Source organism: Lissotriton helveticus, chromosome 7, assembly GCF_964261635.1.
Source record: "Lissotriton helveticus chromosome 7, aLisHel1.1, whole genome shotgun sequence".
Lineage (NCBI taxonomy): Eukaryota > Metazoa > Chordata > Amphibia > Caudata > Salamandridae > Lissotriton > Lissotriton helveticus.
The window spans coordinates 1696600400-1696624350 of record NC_136068.1 but is presented as its reverse complement, the minus strand read 5'-3'; the positions used below and the strand labels follow the sequence as shown (position 1 = coordinate 1696624350).

General features: G+C 43.5%; 1 protein-coding gene across 1 annotated transcript in view; it reads left to right on the top strand.

Annotated features, from left to right (window-relative positions):
* LOC144769643 (IgGFc-binding protein-like) overlaps window positions 1–23951 on the top strand; it is a 388460-nt gene that overhangs the window by 265749 nt on the left and 98760 nt on the right. Inside the window, exons 14-18 of the mRNA XM_078653819.1 lie at window positions 1986–2584; window positions 8393–8960; window positions 18837–19432; window positions 21198–21771; window positions 22578–22777. Coding sequence (XP_078509945.1) covers window positions 1986–2584; window positions 8393–8960; window positions 18837–19432; window positions 21198–21771; window positions 22578–22777 — 2537 coding nt within the window. The remainder of the gene's footprint in view (window positions 1–1985; window positions 2585–8392; window positions 8961–18836; window positions 19433–21197; window positions 21772–22577; window positions 22778–23951) is intronic.

Genomic DNA, 23951 nt, shown 5'->3' with positions numbered 1-23951 from the left:
TTAGTAAAGCAATGTTTTTTTTTAATGCAGCCAGTTTACCTTTGAAAAAACGGAACGTGTTTAAAATAAGAAAATTAGACTTCATCTTCACTTTTTAAGAGTAGGCAGTAGTCAATGTGACCATCACCTACACTTAAAATATGTTTCCACCAACATTCACAAAGGGGTAGGGATTCCTTGGGGACCCTTTGCCATTTGTGAATGCTTACCACCTCCTCTGAAGTGTTGGTAAAAAATTAATGTTTTGTGAACATAATTCATCCACAAAACATCCATACATATCACTGCAATTCTGTATTCGGAAGAGACACCCCTAAGAATCCCCTTCCAAATACTGAATCGCAAGTACAAATAGAGATTTGGTAACGTGTTGCTAAATCACAGTTTATGATTAGTAGATATATATAACCATTTTTGCTGTCAGAAAATGGCCCAATTCTGTGAATCGGACTGTTTCCAATCACAAAAATGATTTCTATATATGCCCATGAATCTCTATCTAGAGTATAATTAGTAGAGGATTATGACTTAATCTACAATCATTTCATAACCTGTAATTGCAGGCCTTTATTTTCAGGGACAAAGTCTTCCAGATTTGATCTGGAGGATTTATCCTTAGAAAACATTGGGCATGCTATTATTACAGGAGCTATATTATTTTGGGCAGAAACTTGTTCTCCCTAAACAATACTCAAAGGTTAAAAGAAAACAGTGGATGTAAACCACCTCCCCACGACTGCATGGCAGTTCACACCAGGGGGTCCCACTAATTGGTGTTGAACTTTATTGTAAGAACCTCCATTACAGTGCACATAGAATTTCTGTATCTTTTAGTCTATATAATTGTGGGTGTGGGAGGGGTGGTGGAGATGGGCGCGGTAACAGTAGGAGGCTGAAGACCAGAATGTTTTCGTAAACTGGGTTTTATTATCAGGGTACGCCGGGTTCTGAAGGTAAGTCTTTCTCTGGCAAACTCCAGTTTGTCCGTTTTGGCGGCGTCTCTCGGTCTCGGTGGCTCCTGGCAGGTGCCTTCTCCCTCGTCGCGGTAGGGCCGTCTCTGGACCCCAAGGAAAAGGGAGACCAACAGAGGGAAGCCATTAGTTAATGGTCTGATACCGACCTGCCCGCATTAGGACCGAGTGATGGTGAGGGGGCACCTATGATATGTATAAGCTGCCGTGTCAGTGCTCAGGAAGGAGGATTGGTGTGAGGAACGCGGGATGGGTAAGGAAGGGGAGGGTGGGGAAAAGGTAAAGACACGGGAAAGGCACACACTGGGGTATTTACAGAATCTACACAGAGGGGGGTGCTTTCTCCCCACCCAGGTTGCCCAACGCCGCCGTACCTGGGAAAGCCACACTCCTCCCTCGGGAGCGTGGCACGGCGGATCACGGGGTCGTTGGCCTCCTGGCTCTCCTCCGCTCTCAGTTCTCCTGTCCTCTCCGTTCTTCTCTCGTTTTCTCCACGGTCCTTTTTCTCCCGTTCCTTCTCGGCACTCCGGGGTGATGTCACACGCCGAATACAGGACTTCCTGTCCTTTCACCAAATCGGAGCCTCCGACGTCAGCCGGGGGCGGAGTCTCGTCGTGGTCATCATACGCCCAGTTGAAGGCGCCGGGGTCGATTTCACCGTCCTGTTCTGAACGGCTGTCCCAATCCGCCCTCGGAGAGTCAGTCTGTGGGTAAGGAGGGAAGTTAGGGTCATGGGTCCACCAGTCCTCAAGGCCTCCCGCCCCGACCCTGTTACAATAATTCAATACAGTTTCAGTCAGTAATGCTTTATGGGCACAACTGTATTGACAAACCTTTGGAAATTATTGCAGTCCCAATTTATATATAAGAATCATAGGCCACAGGTATTCTGCTGCTGCCTTTTCTACCATCTATTGTTCTTCTCTAAAGAACATCTGGATCTTCCATTCATCTTCCATTATTGTGATCTTTTCATGTTGTAGTGAATTAACATATATTATCTGTCTCTTCCAGAACTTCCCTGTGGTGAGAACAGTCACTATGAGGCCTGTGGGAACGCCTGTCCCGCCAGTTGCTCTAACAGAACTGCCCCTGCCACCTGCACAATACCCTGCGTTGAGACCTGCCAGTGTAATGATCGCTATGTCCTTAGTGTCAACAAATGTGTCCCTGTGGCAAGCTGCGGCTGCACTTCTAATGGCTTCTACTACAAACCCAATGAGGAGTTCTGGTCTGATAACACCTGCCAAGTGCGCTGTAAGTGTGACTCAACTCTTGGCACAGTGGTCTGCAAGAATAGCAAATGCAAGGACAGCGAAAAATGCATGGTGGTCAATGGAGTTCAAAACTGTTTCCCAGCCAGCTACTCCACCTGTACCAAGACTGGAGATCCTCACTACACCACCTTTGATGGACATAGATTCGATTTCATGGGCACCTGCGTCTATCAACTGGTTGGCCTTGTCTCCAAAGATCCCTCTTTCACTGCCTTCACAGTCACAGTTCAGAATGACAACCGAGGTAGACAGAAAGTTTCAGACACCAAGGTGGTGACACTGGAGGCCTACGGCTTAACCATAACCCTCAGCAAAGAATTCCCTCACCAGATCCTGGTAGGTATATAACCGTATCAGTGTGCAAAATATAATATTTTAGAGTTAGGCACCTCAAACAATAGTTTAAAAAACAAAATATCTTTTAAGTGTGAGTATCAAATATTACCATTGTCTCCTAACTGGAACACTTGTTTTACTTTACAATCACATTCTCCTATCTTTCGAGATCCCACCAATTTATGTGAAACCTTTGTGGATATTACGGGCTTGATTTAGATCTTGGCGGACGGGTTACACAGTTACAACAGTGACGGATATCCCGTCTGCCGAAATATAAATCCCATTACAATCTATGGGATTTATATTTCAGCAGACTGGATATCCATCACCTTTGTGACAGAGTAACCCGTCCGCTAAGATATAAATCAGGCCAATATGTCTTTTGAAAGCCAATGATTGGACAAAGGTCTTCAGGCATGTGACATTTGTAACGACACAGAAGCTGCAACCTTCAACTCAACCCTCTCTCCATACAGAAGGACAACTCTGGAGGTATGGTTTAATCATGAAATACCAGTAACATGCTAAGTGGGGCTCTGCTATTGTGAAGGAGAGCAGGGTGGATATGGAAATTACTTTGGTAACAGAAGGATAAGAAGCACAAATGTGTGACAGGAAGCAGTGTGAAGCAATGGACAGAGCACAGTAGACATGGAAGTGGTAGAGGTTGGATATTTTATTTTAGAATGTCACGAAAATGGAATAGGGGTCACTGTACCCAACAGTGGCATAGCTAGGGGGGGCTGTGGGGGTGGTCCGCCCCAGGCGTCACAATTTTGGGGGCAGCCGCACGGCACAGGTGGCCCATTGTGGCCGCTGCGGCCTTTATAATTTATTTGGGGACACAGTGTGCAAATGAACCGCACAGACATCTGAACACTTTCACTCACTCACACTAAAGAGGCTGCAGGCTTCCATCACATAGTACCTAGGAGTTGCAAAAAGTGATATGACAGAAACGCTTTGCAAAGGATTTCCTTTTCCGCAAAAAGTTAGTGAAAATGTGTTTATAATTAGCAAATAGATTTACTCAGGTTTTTAAAAAAAAATCTTCCTACTCTGAGACTAATACTAACTTGCAGTATTACATAAAAAATACATTAATGGAAAAAGTAAAACAAAAATATGTTTTATTTTTCTATTGGCTAAATGAAAAAATATTCTACTCATCATTAATTCACACCACAATAATTTGTATGTCGAATGTTACAAGTGATAGAACGGTTCCTTGATCAGGGACCTATGGACCGGGCCACTGGAATTATGCGATTGCGCAGGCGTGGCATTTTTCGCATAGCTGTGGATTTGCCGCATTGGCCACATAATCGATTATCTTCTGAATAATCTGCAGTTTGTTAAAGAGGTTGTTTTTAGTTCAAATGGTTCAAAAGTTATACAATTGCATTGACATGTGGTGGCGCTGAGTGGAAGGTTCTTTCCTACGGTTGACTGGTCACCTTCTGATTGCTTATAGCAATATTCAGGTGTTATACTAGTCCCAATGAAGTGCAATCCATGTCTAGTGTTAGCAAGCATAAAATATCAAAATAATGAAATAATAATATCACATAATGCGCCCCATTATGCTACATAGTTTGCTTTTTCTTGTTGCACAATTTAGTCAACACTGCTGCATATTTTGACCCATGCTTCAGCCTGAATTTTCCGCATCTACATTTTAAAGTTCTGAGTGGGGACGTGTGGGTGGGAAAGCAAAGGAGAGGGAGAGGGCGAGAGAGAAAGAGAAGGGAGAGAAAAAGGGGGAGAGAGAAAGAGAGAGAGCAAGACAGAGGGAGAGAGAGAGAAAGAGAGAGAAAGCGAGAGGGAGAAAAAAGAGAGAGAGAGGGGGCGAGAAAGAGAGAGAGAGAGAGTGAGAGCGAGAGGGGGAGAGAAAGAGAGAGAGAGAGAGCGAGAGAGGGAGGGGAGAGAGAAAGAGAGAGAGCGAGAGAGATATAGAGAAAGATAGAGAAGGGAGAGAGAGAAAAAGAGAGAGAGCGCGCAAGAGGCGCAAGAGGGCAAAAGAGAGAGCGAGAGAGAGAGAGAGAGAGAGTGAGTGTGGTACTGCAAGGCTGAGAGTAAGTTTAATATTGGCGGGACATTAAAGAAGCGAGTGGGGAAAGAGAGAGTGTCAAATAAGGATTTAAGTGGGTCGGGTCTTATCACCGGCAGAAATTAGAAAGAGCAACTGGAACAGGTTCTTATTCAGGCTCCATATGCAGTGGAGTAGCTGGGGGGGGGGGGGGGGTAGACTGCCCCAGTCGGAACTATTCTGCGGGCGGGGGCCGCGTGACACTGGTGGCCTGTTGCAGCGGTGTGTATAATTGTTTGGGGGCACTCACTGACTGACACTTTACAGTAGTGTTAGTCAGTGTTCCCAGGCCCCAGATACATTATTAAGGCCGCTGCAACTGGACACCAGTCAATCAGAGTACAGCCCGGATCTGACGACACCAGATCGAGACATGAGTGACACCTGCTGGAGGGGGAGGGCTGCCCTCAGTGGGCCTGCCCCCCCACCACCCACTCCCTATTATGCCACTGACACCTTTTGGCGTCCGCCTGGGACACTATGCGCCAAGGATCACACCTGGGCATTTAGTATCAAATTGACGCCCTCTGCTAGAGTGGGACCCGGACGCTGGCGCCAGTCTATCAGGTCACGTGAAATGACTCTGACAATGTTGCACCATTCGGACTCAGTGTGAGGCAGGCACCATCGTTATGTGTTTTTTTTTCCAAATCCTGCCAATGGACCTGGCCCCCAGGAGCTGCCCATGCAGCCGCTAGGAGTTTGATTGTCCTCCCTCCCTGACCTCAACACCTTCAGGGCAGCCACGGCAGCAGGATGGTGCAGCACAGAGTTGACTCACACTATTGGCTTGGCTTTCCGCGAAGTGCAGGGCAGGGGCCTCCTTTTCCCAAAGTTTTCCGTTGGTTCCAGTTGTTCGGTAGGAAACATTTTTCTTTTAATAGAGTTGCCTTTGTTTCAGCTGTTGTGGGGCAGGGTCCCGCATTTGCAGCACGTCAGGTACAGTCCTGGGTTCAGTTAGTGATGGGGGCTGCCTCCAAGTGAGTGAGACTGTGCCAGCCTGGCATGTCAGTGCTCGATCACCTACCCGCAGCCAGTGCCAGTCATAAAGTTCCCCAGGCCATGGCTGCATGCGTGAGGTTGCCGGAGTGCTGTGACCATTGAGTGCGTGCTGCCTGAGCCTGCTTTGCCCACAATGCCTGGGGGTGCGTGCTGCTGTCTGCCGCCGCTGTTTTACATTAACCTTCAAATTTTTCAAATTACAGGCAGGCTTTGCAACCATAAAACGTTTATATGAGACCCAAAGTTCGGTAGAAATGTTAAGAGCACTGCGAATACGTTTTGAATAGTAAATTTGCTAACGCAATAAACCAGCATGGAATCCTGTGCATATGTTTACCTGTATGTACATTCTCTCTTTAGTGAACTTCAAGTTTAAGAAGTTTTACAAGTTCAGCAGAGACTCTGTAGATTCTTTTATGACCGAATGCCCAACTTTCTTTTTTGCAACACCTTTTGTCAGTGAACCAAGCACTCTACTTAAGGATATCTGCTCCTCATTACTTCACAGGAGTAGTGTTCAACTGCCCGCTACTAGGAGCCTTGTTTTAGAAGGGAACAGCATAATGCATATTCTCACAGTCCCTCTGTAAGCTTTTATATATTGGGATGTTACCGTACCAAAACGGATTAACAGACCTTGTTTTATTGCTTTACCAGTGCCTGTTCACTGCTGATATTGACTTTGCCACTGATTGCAGAAATGTGGCAAAGCCAATAGCAGCAGGTGGTAATCTTGGAATATTATTTAGTATAACTTCCAAGATGGCCGTCACGTTACATCTTTATGCAACATGATGGCCATCCTGGAACGGTATAACAATAAGTACACAACATAACATGCTTACACTATTCCGAGACGCCCGCCCTCCATTATTGGCCACGGAAAAGCCATCAGTTGCAGCAGTGGATGAAGGATCAGCAGGCAGGTGAGCTGGGTGGGCCGAGGAATAAGAAGGTGGTATAGGAGGGACAGACAAACATATAGTGGTAGCAGGGCTCTGTGTTGGAAGAATGAGAGGTAAAGCAGAAAGAGGGGAGAATAGAGCGATAAGGAGGAAGTGTATGGAGTATATATGAACTATACTTCACCCTCGGACAGCCAAGAGCTCCAGCTGTACTTTACTTAGGCAGCTCATCTCTTTGCAGCAGCAGCGAGCAGCCACTGGCAGTGGCTCCAGGGCTGGGAAGGATAAGTGCAGGAGGCCTTCCAACTCTTGTGACTCATCTATGTCCTGTATGCAGTGCTTACTTTATGCAGGTGGTTGGTATAGAGAGAATTCGTTTTTGGGGGCCTGAAAATGAGTAAAATATCTGGTTACCACATTATCAGGACAATACCTGCCTTAACAATATCCAGAGGGCTTGTGACACATTCACATGGAAGGGGGATCAGCATTTCCTTGAGTCAGAGAAGGTAATAACTAAGAGAAACAGGATTGGGAACACCCAGTGGTGCTTGAACAATTTTCAGAGTGGCGTCGCTGCCATCAGTGCTTCATCACTGAACTCACAATGTTGCACATATATCATTAAAGTATGGTGTGTTTGCACACTGTCATTTGTAGACAGCACAATCTCCATTGAAGAGTCACTTAACTTGCAAAGAAATACAGTATTACATATAAAACTAATATAGCACACCGATGTGTGGAAATCGGCTGTCAATCAATCAAACAAATAGGATTTGCATAGCGCTACTTATCACCTGTGAGGGTATCTAGGCGCTGGGGGGTGGAGGCTGTGCTGCTGATGAGGGACGTTAATCGAATAACCATGTTTTTAGGCCCTTCCTGAAATCCTGCAAGGTGGCAGGCTGTGTGTTCTACTTTGTACTGCCGGTCACCAGTGTATTCAATTGTGTGGCCTTGGACCATGTCATGTATGTGCATGTAACTTGCATGATCAAGGTAACTATTAGCGGCGATACTACGTGTCTCTCGGTTCTTTTTCCCCAGCACTCCCCTCCCAACTCCCACCAGGAGCGGCAATCTGAGGGATAGCCCCGGGCCGCACAAGCTCTAGCTACGCCTCTGGTATCCAAATATGGCATTTACCTTTCGTATCTTACAACGCTATTTGAGACAATGTCATCGTAATATAGATGTACCGTTCTACTCTGTTCTGAATATCAAAATACCTTCATGCAGTCTGAAGATAGAGAGCATGGGATTAATGTCTATCAAGAGAAACGTTTTGGCATGCTCTGACACCACACTTGAAACCGCAAATCATACAAATAATGGATAAAGGCTATCTTTTTTAACGGATTTACAGGTATTACGTATTTAATTTGGCATTTACATATATAACCACCCACCTGTGCCGCCCTAATTTAGGGCACACGAATAGATACGTAGGAATCCCCCATAATAATGCAAAAGCACTGATGACATAAACATTAAGATGTCATATCTACCTTGATCAAATGGTGGATCAGAATGTATTATTTGATTTAAATGCCGAATCATCACTGAAGTGACCATTCAATATCTTTGGGTGGGACATCAGCCTGCATGGATTTGCTTTTCACCCCATCACCAAAGTGGCTCAAACATCATCTCCCTGTCCATCGAATGCTACTCTTGATACCACTGCATTCCTTGTATTCTAAACCGGCTTTATATGTTGGGTGTGTGGCATGGTGTATTGTGGCGTGACTACAAGTGAGCAAGCGAACCAGGAAAGTGACAGTGTCTTCTCTTTTCTTCCTTTAGGCGAATGGCGTTCTCACAGCACTACCATTATACTTCCGAACTAACAGAATCATCGCTTTCATCAGCGGAGGAAGAGGGGTAGTCAAGACAGACTTTGAAGTTTCAGTTACATTCGACTGGAACAGCCATGTCAGGGTCTCTCTGCCCAGCACATATGCCAATGCAGTCGCTGGCCTTTGTGGAAACGGCAACAACGTTAGCAGTGATGATCTGACCATGAAGAACGGGGTCAAAGCAACCACTGTTGCTCAGTTTGCTAACAGTTGGAAGATTAGAGATGTACCTGGGTGCAAACCTGGATGCACTGGGAGCTGCCCGCTGTGCACTGATGCTGAGAAAGAAAAATACAAGAGTGGCCAATATTGTGGGGTAGTCAACAAGGTCGACGGGCCATTCAGTAAATGCTACAATACTATTGACCCAACACCCTTCTTCAACAACTGTCTCTTTGATGCTTGTCAGTACAAGGGGCACTTCACAGCAACTTGCAATGCCATCACTGCCTATGTTATTGCATGCCAAGTCCTTGGCATTCAGATACCAGAATGGAGAACGCCCTCATTCTGCAGTAAGTCTTACATTTATATTTCAGGTTCCAATTAACATAGCGCCTCCTCGTTCAAATGTTGGTTTTAGAATTCATGAGTGGCCATATTATTATGCAAACATAATGTTAAATAATTCCTATTTAGAGGTTATTCAATTTCACATATTTTTTCTCCCTGGGTGGTTATGGTCGTTTGCATCATTTTTGCCCTCAGAAAACTGGTGTGACAATAAGATGTGTTGCGGGATTTATAAAAATGATGTCTGCAACAGCCAGGAGACATTTTTTAGTGAGGGACTTTAACATCCTAAAAATACCCTCAGATACATTTTTCATACAGATTATCAGCAAAATGTATTTCGCATAATGTTGGGGAAATCCATGCACCTACCCTACTGTGTCCCCTCTTAGTTGCCCTGTTAACAGTCTAGTTAATGATACTTAAAGCTACAGCTATCATCTTTAAATGATTGTCCGACTGAATCCCATACTGTTAAAGGTCATTCAAATTGACGGCTGACACACCGTTCCTCATTAGACCTTTCGCTGACATTTCGAAACTGTTGTCAAGGCTCCAACCTCCTGGAAAACCAACCCCTTGATTCAGATCTACACGGCCAGACCTCAGGCCATCTTTCAAACTCGCCTGGCGACCTGACTGTTTAGGAGTGCATTTGTTAGAAGTTCGTTCTTGTCACTCTTGATAAAGTTGGCTAAATAACAGAAAGGGATGTTGGACCAGAAAGGTAAGATCCATGAAATATTTTCACAATAGATACAATAAACAAGCATTGAAAATGCAATAGGTCTCGCCTTTGATTAAGTTAAAGCCATTTGCTTTGCTAATGGTATTGTATAGCAAAGCAAATGGCTTTAACTTAATGAACGGCGAGACCTATTGCATTATTGTGTTTTTTTTTCTTTCTAGACTGGGCCAGGGGAAGCAACACAAAGATAGGGGGACAGCAATACGGAAAGGCAGTGGGAAGCAAAAACTATGGCACGGAAAGCAACATAGAATTCCGGGTTCGCGGAAGGAACACCGAAGGCAGGTAGGGCAGGAGCAGCATGGAGGGTGTGGGAATGTGAATAGCAACACAGGGGGCAGGAGCGGGGGGCAACACAACACAGGGGGCAAGAGCGGGGGGCAACACAACACAGGGGGCTACACAACACAGGGGGCAACACAACACAGGGGGCAAGAGCGAGAGCAACACAACACAGGGGGCAAGAGCGGAAGCAACACAACACAGGGGGCAAGAGCGGGGGCAACACAACACAGGGGGCAACACAACACAGGGAGCAACACAACACAGGGGGCAACACAACACAGGGGGCAACACAACACAGGGGGCAACAGATCATAGGGGGCAACACAACACAGGGGGCAACACAACATGGGGCAACACAGGGGGCAAGAGCGGGAGCAACACGGGGCAAGAGCGAGAGCAACACAGGGGGCAAGAGCGGGAGCAACACAGGGGGCAAGAGCGGGAGCAACACAGGGGGCAAGAGCAGGAGCAACACAGGGGGCAAGAGCGGGAGCAACACATGGGGCAAGAGCCGGAGCAACACAGGGGGCAAGAGCGAGAGCAACACAGGGGGCAGGAGCGGGAGCAACACAGGGGGCAAGAGCGGGAGCAACACAACACAGGGGGCAAGAGCGGGAGCAACACAGCGCAGGGAGAAGTATACAAAATGGGCAGCATGGAGAGAAAAGTAGCATACAGGCAAGAGAGCAGGGCAACAAATAAAAAAGCATTGGCATAGCCAATAGGTCGCGCCTTGGGAGACAAGTGTTTAGCCATGCAACAGTTGAGGTTGTTGCACCAAGGATATTGTGCTGCATAACTAAATACTTATAAGGTCCCAAAGGTGAGACCTTTCCAGTTAGAAGGGGTCGAAGTAGAGCTGGGGACGGGGGGGGACAGAGATGGGATCCGGAGCTGTGCTTAATTTTAGCCGGTGGTTTCCCGTGACCGCAACAGCACCTAACTGTTACACTGGTACTTATGATTTCTGCCACATGGTGGCACTGTCTAAATTAAAGAGGGGCACAACAACAGTTGTTTTTAACCCAGTATTCACTAAAAATTACTAATATCTGTCACCCAGTGCATTCTGATAGCTTTCAGGGCCTGGAATATTCTAAATTGTCAAACTTGTAAGAGTGTAATAGCAGTTGTGTTGGTATTGGCAGTGTTGGCTGGGGCAATGGGTGGTCCAAGCGGCAGTTGTCTCCTGCGGAGTGTCCTGCTAGTTAAGTTTTTTACAAACTAAGCACTGGATGGGAGGTGAAAGTTATGGCTGCAGCACATAACACCCGGGATGCAACTGGTCTCCGTCTCAACAGAAGTAGCATTATTAGGCAGACTTGGGCTACTGAGTGATAACAGATCAGCAGACAGTAACTAATACAGGCTAGGTTGGAGCTTTTGAGAAGCAAGAACGAAAAGAGGACTTGTCGGAAGAAGTGGTTAGGAGAAACCAACCATGCATCATATGGCCAGGGCACCTGTGGCATCGAAGAAACATTGTATTACCACTGCTCCTGTCATTTGTTATGCGTTCATTTGGACGACTTCTTGAAGTGACCAAAAGGAGACGGGTATAGCTTTCTAAAACATCATAAATAAGTAATGTATAGATACATAGTTAAAATATTGACAGTTTTCCCTCCCCACGGGATTTTTAAAAGTATATGTTTAGAACGTGTTTATTTCAGACTTACAGCGTTGTAAAATAACAATATTAAATAACATGACAGCCATATTAGTATATTAGTAAAAACAAATACTATTGTTACCAGTACTAGAATTACAACAGTATTTAATGTGCCTTTCAACGCAATTGCACCAAGCTATGCATATTCAGTTGTTCATGCAGTATTTCAAGCAGGTTGTTGCACTGCGCTATATTTTCCGTCCTTCATGGATCTGATAATCAAAAGTGTATACAGAGCCCTCTCGGAGCCTGAATAGCTTTAGTGTTCTTCTGCCTTTGCGAAATCTTGAACATATTCAATTGAACGCACAAAAACAACCCGCACTCCTGAAATTCAAAACTCAAGCTAACAAATGAGAAGAGGAAAGATAGAAAAATTGCAGGCAATGGAAGCAAGCAGAAAAAAATCACAACACTCCTTGATTTCTCATCCAATTATCATAATTCTTTAGGTGGGAAAAATATAAGCTATTAGTAAAATAATGGGTGTCCACAAAAAAAGCAGGGGGTTGCACCACACAGAACGTAGCTACAACAACACCCAGCATGAGCTCTGGAAGGATGCACTTACACCCTCCTATACTTGTTTTAGGTGGTACTTACCCATCTGGTGGCAGCAGGCACAGGGTGGCGCTTCCTCGGACCTCCTCTGGAGAGCAGGCATCTCCTGCCCAAACCCCTCAGGCGTCGGAGCGGTAAGAGAAGATACGACACTACCAGCGGTTAAATGTTAGGCTGAGATGAGGGCACGTGAGCTCTGAGCCACACTCCTGTGACACCATTAGCCATGCGTAGGGAACAGGCTGTGCGTATTGTTGTGAAGAGATGATAAACAACGGCGGCATGGGGACACCTGGCAGTCCAGAGGCGGGGTTAGACGAGACTTCTCTCAGGAGTGGCAAGGGAGGGCTGAGCCGTGTGCCTCTTGCTGCCGCCTCGCCGAAGTAAGCGTGTAAACGTCCCTGTGACAATGCCAGAACTTTGTTTTAATTCATCTAAAGAGCTTTTCAAAGCTACGAGAAAGAGAGGGACTTTTTAAAATCGTGCAGCCTATGGCTCCCCGACGTTCAAGGTGTGACTCCATTTTCTATGCTACGGAGATAAAAAACAAGCAAATGGTGCGCGCGAAAGTGATAGCGAGCAAGACGTGCGGGACCAGGAGATGTGCGCTCGCAAAAAGGAAGTTAAAAAAACAAGTCGGCCTGGAGCGCGCCTTGGAAGAGACGCGGGAGGGCAGGAGCGTGAGGCCGTGAGCGGGCACGTTGGCGGCTCGTGCGTTCACAGACCAGTGTCTGCTCGTGCCCAGACCTGAATCGGCTCGTGCCCAGGTCTGTCTCCCTTGGGAGGAAACACGGCGACTATAAGTCTCGTTGGCGGCAGCGCTTTGCGCTGCAACGCCAGCGAGACATAATAAATGTACAGAGTGAAGAGAAATGCAAATTATACAGAGTCACTGGTTAGCCTAAACAAATCTGCCATAGATCCGGTTCTCCCTGCACTAGTAGAAGCTCATAAAGGTTGCACTTTCTGCACACCTAAAAGTAAACTAAACGGAACTAATTGACGCTGCATTAAGAATGTTTATATGTTTTCTAAAAATGTAATATATAAACAATGTCTCGAGGGGTATCGTTTTAAAGGGGAATAGTTAAAGAGCAACACAAATTGCTTTGGAGGGGCATAGGGAAACACACATATATGGAGCGAGACATTTTTTTTATACAAATGCTTTCCACATATATTTAAGTAAATTATATGGTCAACAGAAAAACAAATGATTCTATATACAAAATGCACTGTGTTACATTAAATATCATGTAACCTATGATAACATGCTCAAGTGCTTGTGAAAGATAAACCGTGACAGTGACACATGAAGGGGTATGTACAGAGGAAAAAGACGCGCAAATAGGTTGTATATACAGTGAAATAGACTGTGATGCTTATACAGTTAATACACATATGTACAAATTGGTATCTACTGGGCAATCACAGTGAAGGTGCTGTGAATTACGCTGTGGGGGTCACTGGCATTTCAGCCTGAATGCAATGTTAGGCCATCACCAGGACCAGGTTACAAAATTCTAATACAGTGTGTGTGGGTATCACGGAGTGAATCCGGATAGACGGAGTATCCTGGTGGTAGGCGACAAACCTCTCTATCAGGGGTGAATTCAATGAATTGATGCGGGCTCGGATGGGAAGAGTTCCAAAAAGCGTTCATCAGGAAGCCATCAAGGACCGCATGATCGTGGGGGGAGCTGCGTTTTCCTGTGCTGGTGAACCAGCGTGAGTTTGGTGATGACTGATCAGTTATCAAAGGACTCAAGCCGGCTCAACAGTGGGCGCTCGCACCTCAAGGAGACTGCTCCTTTTCCCTTCGACTCATTCTGACTCTGTTTGTGGTTCCCGGCCAACCACAGGAAAACACAGCTCCCTCCATGATCACGTGATCCTTGATGGCTTATTGCTGACTGCGTCTTGAATCTCTTCCTCTCCGAACCTGCACCAATTAATTGAATTCAGTCCTGATAAAGCAGTTTGCCGCCTACCACCGGGATACGCCATCTGTCTGGATTCGCTCAGTGATGCCCACCCACACTGTATTGACATTTTGTAACCTGGTCCTAATGATGGCCTAACAGTACATGCAGGCCGAAACGCCGTTGACCCCCACAGCATAATTCACGGCGCTTTCACTGTGATTGACCAGAAGATCCCAATTTGTACATAAGTGTATTAACTGTACAAGAAACACAGTATATTTCACTATATATATATATATATTAGGTACGTGGCGCTCCTGAAGTTTTAGCCAGCAAAACACTGACAGCCAGTCAGCAAAACAGGAACAGCGAGACCCAAGGATGGTGCAAATATTCTTTATTTAAATTTCAGCCCAGCACCAGTCCGCCATGACGCGTTTCGGCTAGAGATAGCCTTGATCACATGACAAACGTCACGAGGGCAGATCACCCAATTTAAAGTGCAAAGTGCCATCACATGCAATGGAAACAGAAAAAATACTGTCAATGTCTCCATGATGTTACAATTGTTACATTGCGGCATAAATGCCCATATTGCACATTATTACAACGAAATGATCATAAATTATGAATCATGAAAACAGCTGTCGTTGACCGGAAAGTACCATTTACAGGAATCGACATGTATTTACAAGAGAAAACATGGCAACGGCAATAAGCAAACTTTTAAAATGATATAAAAGTTAAAAGCCGAATAAATAGTTATATACATGTAAAATATAACCATTAAAATTCCAAAACTCTATACAAAATATACTCTGATTGAAAAGTTCAGTTGTCATGAACTCCTTAATATTGTGCAGTAATGCCCAAGTGGGCTGTAAATGTCAAGGCCAGTTCTAGGTACTGTACATGTGCAAAATCGCTGTTAGTGCAAAAGCATCGTGATGGCATAATAGTGCTCCCAAAATGTGAAATTGATATAGTTTCAAACTATTAAAAAAATGTTTGGTCATGGAGAGTTTCGGGGACATGTTAATCAATTATTTAAAGTTCATGAGTCACAGTATCATAAAATGGTTCAAACTTCATTGCAAAACTCCAGATACGGGTAAAGGGGTAGAGATGCAGTAAACAAACAAGGCAGCATATAGTAACACAGATAATCAGAGATAGGTGTGGCAGTCCTCCCCAATGTTAAGACCTTGCGGTGCCTTAATGTCAAGTAGTATTATATAGCGAGTCTCCAGTTTGCGTAAAAGGGACTCCCTATCACCACCTCTCCTTTGGGGAGGAACACAATCTATCGCGAAATACTTCAACTGGGATGCATCCTTTCCATGTTTGCTTTCAAAATGCCTGGCTACAGGGTATGTAGCATCTGCGTGAGTGATAGCTCGTAGATGCTGAAGAATTCGTTTATGCACTTGTGGTCGAAAGAGGGGTAGAAACCTCTGTTTTACTAATGCCATGTTTACATGCTTTACAAATGGAGCATCTCAAAAATCCTTTACTCCCACTGAGCCATGAGCCTGTATTTACCTCAGGGCTACTAGTCACAAGACTGTCTTGCATAGCCCGGGCTTTGCGATATGTAATGCTAGGTTGTTTGGACATATAGGAACCAATCACTGGGTCACTGGAGACTAGGAACCAGTTGTCCTTCACTATTTTATGGATACTTTTGTGTTGGTTATTGTAAGCCATAATTAGTCTAGTCTCCTCCCCCACCTTGTCAATTAGGGTCTTGGGTTGAACACTGCCTGAGCCCAGGAGTGTAACTCTGTCAATCTTATTGGCTCTAATGATAGCATTATCTATGGTCTCTGATTTGTAGCCCCGTTCAATGAATCGTGTTTTACAGAGGGATTGTGCCAGCCGGCATTCATGTTCATTGCTACAAATTCTCCGAATCCGAAGCATCTCCCCATAGGGGATACTTCGTATCAGATGTGCTGGATGCTGACTATCTGCATGCAGCAATGTGTTCCCTGCTGTAGGCTTACGATGCAATCTAGTCTGGAGTCTACCTGCATGGACAAAGATCTCCAGATCTAAGAAGACAATAGACGATTTACTGAGGGTGCTAGTGAATTGAATGTTGAAATTGTTGACATTCAATTTCTTTATGAATTCAACAGCCTCGTCCTCAGTACCATCCCATACAAACAATAGATCGTCTATATATCTTAACCACAGTTTAACATTGGTGTTCATGGTGGCAACATGTTGTTTCATAAGGACCTGCTCCTCCCAGTAACCAATATGAAGACAGGCATAACTGGGAGAGAAGCAGGCCCCCATTGCCACTCCCCTGGTCTGTAAAAAAAGTTGATTAGCGAACAAGAAGATATTGTTCTCAAGACAGATCGTAATCATATCAAACAACATTCTTGAGTGTTCCTGAAAACCTGTGTCTCTTTTTGCAAGAAAGTGTTGTATGGCCTTATATATATATATATTTACATACATCCCTGTTTGCGCCTCTTCTTCTGCTGTACATACCCCCTCACGTGTCACTGTCGCCTTTAACCTTTCACAAGCACTTGTGCCCGTTATCACAGGTTACATGACATTTAATGTAACCCAGTGCATTTTGTTTATGGGTTAATTTGTTTTTGTATTGACCATATAATTTACTTAAATATATGTGGAAAGCATTTGTATAAAAAGGTCTCGCTCCATGTCTTTGTGTTTCCCTATGCACCTCCACAGCAATTTATTTTGCTCTTTAACTATTCCCATTTCAAACGATACCCCTCAAGACATTGTTTATGTTATACATAATTACCCTGGTCTCCACTGGGTTTATGGGTAACCTCCTGTTGCTTGCTTTTGCTTCCAAAAATGTAAAACAGATCATTTTCCAGTGCTTTTATTTGTCAAAAAGCATACAGGTGGCATTCTATATTTTATTTATGGCTTTACAAGCATTGTGAAATCTTTATCAGTCCTAACCTATAAAATCTGGAATCTATTTATTAAAAATTCAATGACACTTAAGTACACCGATGCTGTGTCTATAACAATTGGAAACCAACACTTGCAACATTTATAAACAGACGTACAGAAAAAGGAAAACAAATTTAAACTTGTCTGTCGGGGTTCTCAACAGCCTTCACTTGCAGCGGCTGGGGTGGTATTTCACATGCTCATCCTGGGTAGGTAAATCTTTTGAGGTTTTGGAACACAGGTTAACAGGTTAAGGGTTCCACTTGAAGCTTGCCTAACGGAATCTTGGGCACATTTATCAAGAAGTATCGCAGCACAGCAAGTAGCCTTGCTTGCTCCATGATAGGAAAAGGGCAGAAATGTGCAGTTTTTACCATTACACAGTGCATTCCTGACTGTTCCATGCACTGGCGCACTTTTGGCTGTCTAGCGCCAATGCATGCACCATTGCACCATGGTAACCAGGATTGTTTTTGTGCAGGAAGGGTGAATCTAAGGCAATTTCCTTCTTCTATGTGTGCTAGATGGAAAAACTCAAGGAGAAATTAAGAGATGTCTCCTCATTATGCCTCATCAGGCGAGGCGTAGCATTTTGATGTATTCCCAGGTTTATAGTCTTGGTAACTCTGGGAATACATCAAAATACATGGATGGATGAGTTGGAACACCCACGCTCCACCGATGGAACCCCACCATGGGGCAGAGTAACACACTGCAGTGATTTGCGCTGTGTTGCGTCACTCTAGATTTATCAAGTCATGCAGGGCTTGTGGCCTTATGCTGCACTTGATAAATCTAACTTAATAGCAATTGCCCTTGCGGACCACTGCGATGCACAAGGACAACAGAACTCTTTAATAAATATGCATCTCAGAATTTACCCACCTTTAAATGGTACAGTAGAGCCCTGGGTTTGGTAGGCCAGCAGCAGCGCCAAATTATGGTGGTGATCCTGCACACCCAAATGATAATCAAATTTCATTAAAATATGCTTATATTGCATGATTATTACATGATTATCTTTTCAACGTGCTTATAGTATTACTGTTTCTCCCTGTTCTTGAATCATGTCATTAGTTTTTCGCAATGTACTGATCACATATAATTACCTTTTCTCAATATACTTACATAACAATATTACTTTTCATTAGGATAGTCACTTTATAATATTTATGCTTACTAAACACTAAGGGGCAGATTTACAAGCCCCTTGCGCCACTTTTGCGTCACTTTTAACATGGGAAAAGTGACGCAAAAGTGGCACAAGGGGCTTGTAAATCTGCCCCTAACTATTTCTCGCAAGGAACTTATGTATAATTTGCTTCAAATTATTTACTTTATATTACTTCTCCTTAATGTCCTTGCATGATATTACTTTTCTTGCATTGGACTTTAAATGTATTACTTTTACAGAATGCCACAACAACAGATTTTTTATTGACAGAAAAACATTGTAGTAATTTCTATAAATTTACGTTAAACATAGTATTACTTGTTCTCCCTTCGAATCACTTATGTGGCATTCTTTTTTTCTCAATGTATTTACATGCTTTTATTTCTTCATAGTGTACTTACAAAATGTTATTTTTTTCTCAATGTGCTTACATGTCATTACTGTTTTCTTAGTGTAATAACAGCATGTCATTACTTTTTGACTACATACAAGATATTCATTTTCTCTGCCGACCCACTTTTTCCCAATGTACTTACAAGATGGTGTTCTTTTTTCTACCAGGTCCATCTTGCCCCGTGAATATGCACTATGAGGTGTGTGGAAATGGATGCCCTGCCACCTGCTGGGGTCTGTCCCCGCCACCAGGTTGCAATGCGCTGTGCACAACAGGATGCTTTTGTAACAATGGTTTCATCTTGAGTGGAAACAAATGTGTCCCTGAAGCACAATGTGGGTGTGTGTTCAAGGAAAGGTACTACAAGAGGGGGCAAGAGTTCTATCTAGATAATGGGTGCAAGGAACGCTGCAAGTGCGGTAACGATAGAGCTGTAGCGTGCAAGAAAGTTTCCTGCAGTGTCAATGAAAAGTGCAAGGGGGTGAATGGCATGCCGAGATGTCAGCCAACCGGAATTGGAAAATGTGTTGTATCCGGAGATCCTCACTACATTTCATTTGATGGCCTGTCCTTTCAGTTCCAAGGCACCTGCACATACATACTGACCAAAGTAATTGAAGATGTTTCAAGACTTCGGGCATTCTCAGTCGTGGTAGAGAATGAAAGCTTGGGTAAGGGCAATGTGGCAGTTACCAGGATGGTGGCCGTGTCTGTGGATGGGCATACTATCAACATCGAAAGAGGGAGGAAGTGGAAAGTCAAGGTGAGTCCATAAATGCATTTACTTACGTCTGTAAGGTACCTTTCATTTGAGGTTGCAGTGAGGCATACCTTGAGTACACCACTGCTGCATAAAGCAATAACTGCAAGTAGTGGCGATCAAAGATGGGAAAGTTCAACAACAAGGCATGTGGCTTGACCTGGTACTCGTTGTGTTAATGAGCACAATGCTTCAGTACACCATATATGAAAAGTTAACAGCTAAAATGTGACATCTGAGATCGATCGTAAATACAGGTAAAAAGAACAGGTTACTTACCTGTAACAATGTTGTCATATTCTTTGAATGTTCCCTGGCAAGAGGGAGTGTTTTTCAAGAAAGATTATCTTCACTTTGAAAATGTATTTCTCCTAAAACCTTAGCCTCTGTTTTACCTCAATTTTACCAGGTAGCCTATTGTCGTGGGTGATGGAAACCCCATCCAGGGATTTATCTGTTCAGCCTTGAAGCGAATCACTAGCAAAGTTATGAAACCGGAAGCTCATGAGGATAAGATGGAAATTACACAGCACCTTGACAGGAAAATAGGGACAATTGGAAAGCCTGTTAATCAGATTACGTGTAGTCTAAAGGGGGGGTTGGTGGTATGGGTAATAGGATATAGTTGCCTTTAGGTGGTTTCACTAAATATTTGCAAGGTGATTTTCTGAGTGGTGACGGTGCTGAAGGCTTAAGGAGAACCACCTGTCTCCCTAGGTTTCTGTTACATAAGCAACAAGACAAAATCAATAATATACACCAGCACACGTAAATTCAAAATGATCGTTTCAGTTGTTATTCACACATAAGAAAGTAAATCAATCAGTTGATTTCTTCTTATTTTAATCAATCTTCAAGCTTCCAGTAAGTAAACTGTTCCCAAGCCAACACGTGTTTTGTCGCCTCAGTAAGTTTGTACATGCGACTTGTTCACAGCTGAACGGTTTCACTGTATTGTAGTTTCCAATGTGGCGATAATTCCAGGCCACATTAATCCTGTGGCGTGAGGTGAACTCTGTAGTTAAAATAAATTCCGCTGGGCAAATACAGGTATGGTTCGGTTTCTCTGCATATAAGTTCCTGAATTTGAGAAAAAGAGCCGCCGTTCCGCGTACTCGTGCCCCACCCTGGTCTCCTCGAGTGATCAGATTCCGTGTCTGCTAAATTTAGGGACTTAAATCTTTCACTAAGGCAGTGGTTAAAAGACTGTCTTTTTTAAGTTTTCGGTCAGGGTAGTGGTTCACCACCCAAATGGTTATGTCTGTTTCGGTAGGAACCATTTTGGTGAAGAAACAGAATATCTAAAAAATTGGAGTTATATTGTCATTGTCTATCTACCAGTCTCCCATCATGCAGAGTATTATGAGCTAATATGATAGGGACACCATTTTCAGCTTTCACAAGGATGGAAGTGGTTCAAGGGGGCAATTCCACCAGACAATTTGAACTGATTAGGTGGTTTGCCACCATGAATGGTGGAGTAAACCCAAGACCTTTGCACAGCTTATGTCCAAATCCTCAGAGACCCCGGCCAGGAGAAGTTAAACTGCCAAAGGTTCAATCAATCTACCATTGCGACCCTCTCAAAATATGGATGAGTAGTTGGATGGTGTACAGTCCTGACCATTATTTCAAACACTTTGCTAGTCATCACATAGATCCTACACCGCAGAGCCAAAATGTTACCTGATGTGAAAAAGATTTGTATGCAGAAACAATTAAGTGAAGTCTTTGCAACTATTTTCCCATGTCTGTTTTTTATTGACAGGTTGATGGAGAAATTAACAATTTACCACTGACCCTTAATGACGGCACAGTATGGATCAACCAGGAGGGGATACATATTGTTCTTCAGACTGATTTTGGTCTTACTGTACTTTACGACACTGTCTATTATGTGATGATCAGCGTCCCGAGCACCTACAAGGGGAAACTGGGAGGCCTGTGTGGCAACTTTAATGGCAATAAAAAAGATGAGTTCATGCTGCCTAATAAAAAGATTGCCAAGAATGTGAAGCAATTTGGCCTTGCATGGAAAGTGACGAATGCTAAAGCCAAGTGCAGAGATGACTGCGTGGGTCAGTGTCCAGTCTGTGCTGCAAACAAGATAGCACGCTACTACAAGGGCACTGTTTCCTGTGGTATGATCACCAACACTGCTGGACCTTTCAAAAAGTGTCATGCCAAAGTCAGTCCCACAGTCTACTACAATCACTGCGCCTATGATTTGTGTTATGCGTCTGGAAGTGGAGATATTCTTTGTAAGAGTCTTCAGGCCTATGCAGCAGCATGCCAAGCTGCCGGGGCCACTATTTCATCATGGAGAACTGCCTCATTTTGTCGTAAGTAAACCCAATGTAACAACAAATTGTGAAATGAGCAATGTTATCCTACCATTTACTAAATAGGATTGTATGCTGGATCTAAAAAGATACTGGCAAATATTACACAAAAAAATAAAGAAAGAAATGGGGTGCATGTAGGAAGAACAAATTCTCTCCTGCAGATACTAAGGGAATACTATATAATATTTGAATTTGGTCAGTAAATTTCTGCATATTGCACTTGATCCTTTTTTCTCAGTACTGTCTTTGTAAGATGTACTTCCATTTTTTGACACAGCATCTCAAGGTGTTATAGGATAGCGCACCAGGAAATAAGTAACACTTGAATATTTACTCTCCTAATGTTTTTGCGAAGAGGCCTATTTAGAAACAAATGGATTAAAATGAACAGAGAAGGTCCTGATTCACAAAAATGTATAATGATGTGACATCGCTCACCACAGCCGAATCGCATCCTACCAGTTTAGGGAAAACATAGATCTTGGACATTTCCTGAGAGCGATCTCATGATTTTTCTGTGCAAACAATGAATACAGAGGTCTGGGCATAGCACTCCACAAACTAATTCATTTCCACATCAACTAAAAAAGTTGCTTTTTATTAGCTCTAGCCTTGACTTCTTGACTTGCATCTGTATCGTCTCCAGGAGGGACAATCCCAGGTGCCATTTAAGCACAGAAGCCAGTATTTCTGAAAAAAGAACATTCAGCTAAGATATTCTAAAGCAAAACTGGTCAGCAAAGGAGAGTGAGACACACCTTTCTGCATTTAAAACATGTTTTTTGTTTATTTTTTCCCTTCAGCCGTCACCTGTGGTGCTAAAGGCCATTACGAGCTCTGCACGTCCACCTGTGACTTTGGCTGCGCTCTCCTTGCTGGACCTTCCCAGTGTACTAAACAGTGCTTTGAAGGCTGTCAGTGTGATGGTGAACACGTCTTCGATGGGGACCGCTGTGTGTCCATGAATGAATGTGGCTGCACATACAATGGAAGATACTTGAAGGTAAGTGCATACCAAGTGTGTGAGGTCATTAGAGTTACTGTGTCACCTTGAATTCAATTCACCCATACCAGATCTCTGTTGAACAGCAGGGACGGTATCATACACATATATGCCCGCTCAGTGCAAATCTGACAACCTGTCTTCTTTTGCATTTATTCGGTCAAAAATATTCACATTTAACTTTTTTGTTTTCTTTTTTTCGTTTTCGTTTTTTTTAACGTTTTCTAAGTAACTGCATGATTTCAGACAGCACAGCTCAGAAATAGTAAGCAGAGGCTGCGTCTTTCTGAGATTTTCTGGCCGAATATCATGATTTAAACTGGGGAAATTCCAAGTTAAATTTATGAATATTGGACCAGTGGTTCTTAAACTTTAGACTTCTGTGGACCCTCACTGAATCACTACTGTGACCATGGACCAGGGCTAAGCAACTCCTGTTTATACAATTTATAGACATACAGAAACAAATACACAAATTATCATATCTTTCATTTAACTCACGTACCACAAGTATACAAAATGTACCATTTTAATGATAGGGTTGCAGCTTAAAAAAATATATTTTTCTAAACGACGATGTGATACATTAGACTTTAACATATCACTTTGCTTGCATACTCGCTTTTTGTTGCAACGTTCTAGTGCTTAAGTCAAGAAAACCAATTTTCCATATTAGATTTTGTTGGCTGAACTTGCGCTGCTCCAGCAAATCAAACTAAGGGTGTATTTTCCTGCTTTATTTATATATTTATGCTTCTGTCAATATTATTTAATTTTGTAAACAGTTGTTGACGCCCCTGAGAAGTTAAAAATGGCTATTTTTGATAATGCAAACACATACAAACAGGGGACTGGACCTATGTGGAGCCTGTACAGGATACAGCTCCATATGCATTATTTTTGTAATCTTCATTCCCGCAATGAAATAAGTTGTACCAAAGTATCAGAACATAAAGGTTTGTAAATTGGAAAATCAAGCTAGTGAAGCGCTAAGCCCTTGGTGACATAGGGTCACAGAGTAACCCTATCTATCAATCAATAAAAGTCATTTGTACTGTATGCGGTCACTTCAACAGAGGCGTCCCGGCACTCAAAAGCCTGACTGTAGAATAGGATAGGCCATTTATATCAACACTTGATTGAAGAGCATGGTTTTAAAATCTTTACTGAAACA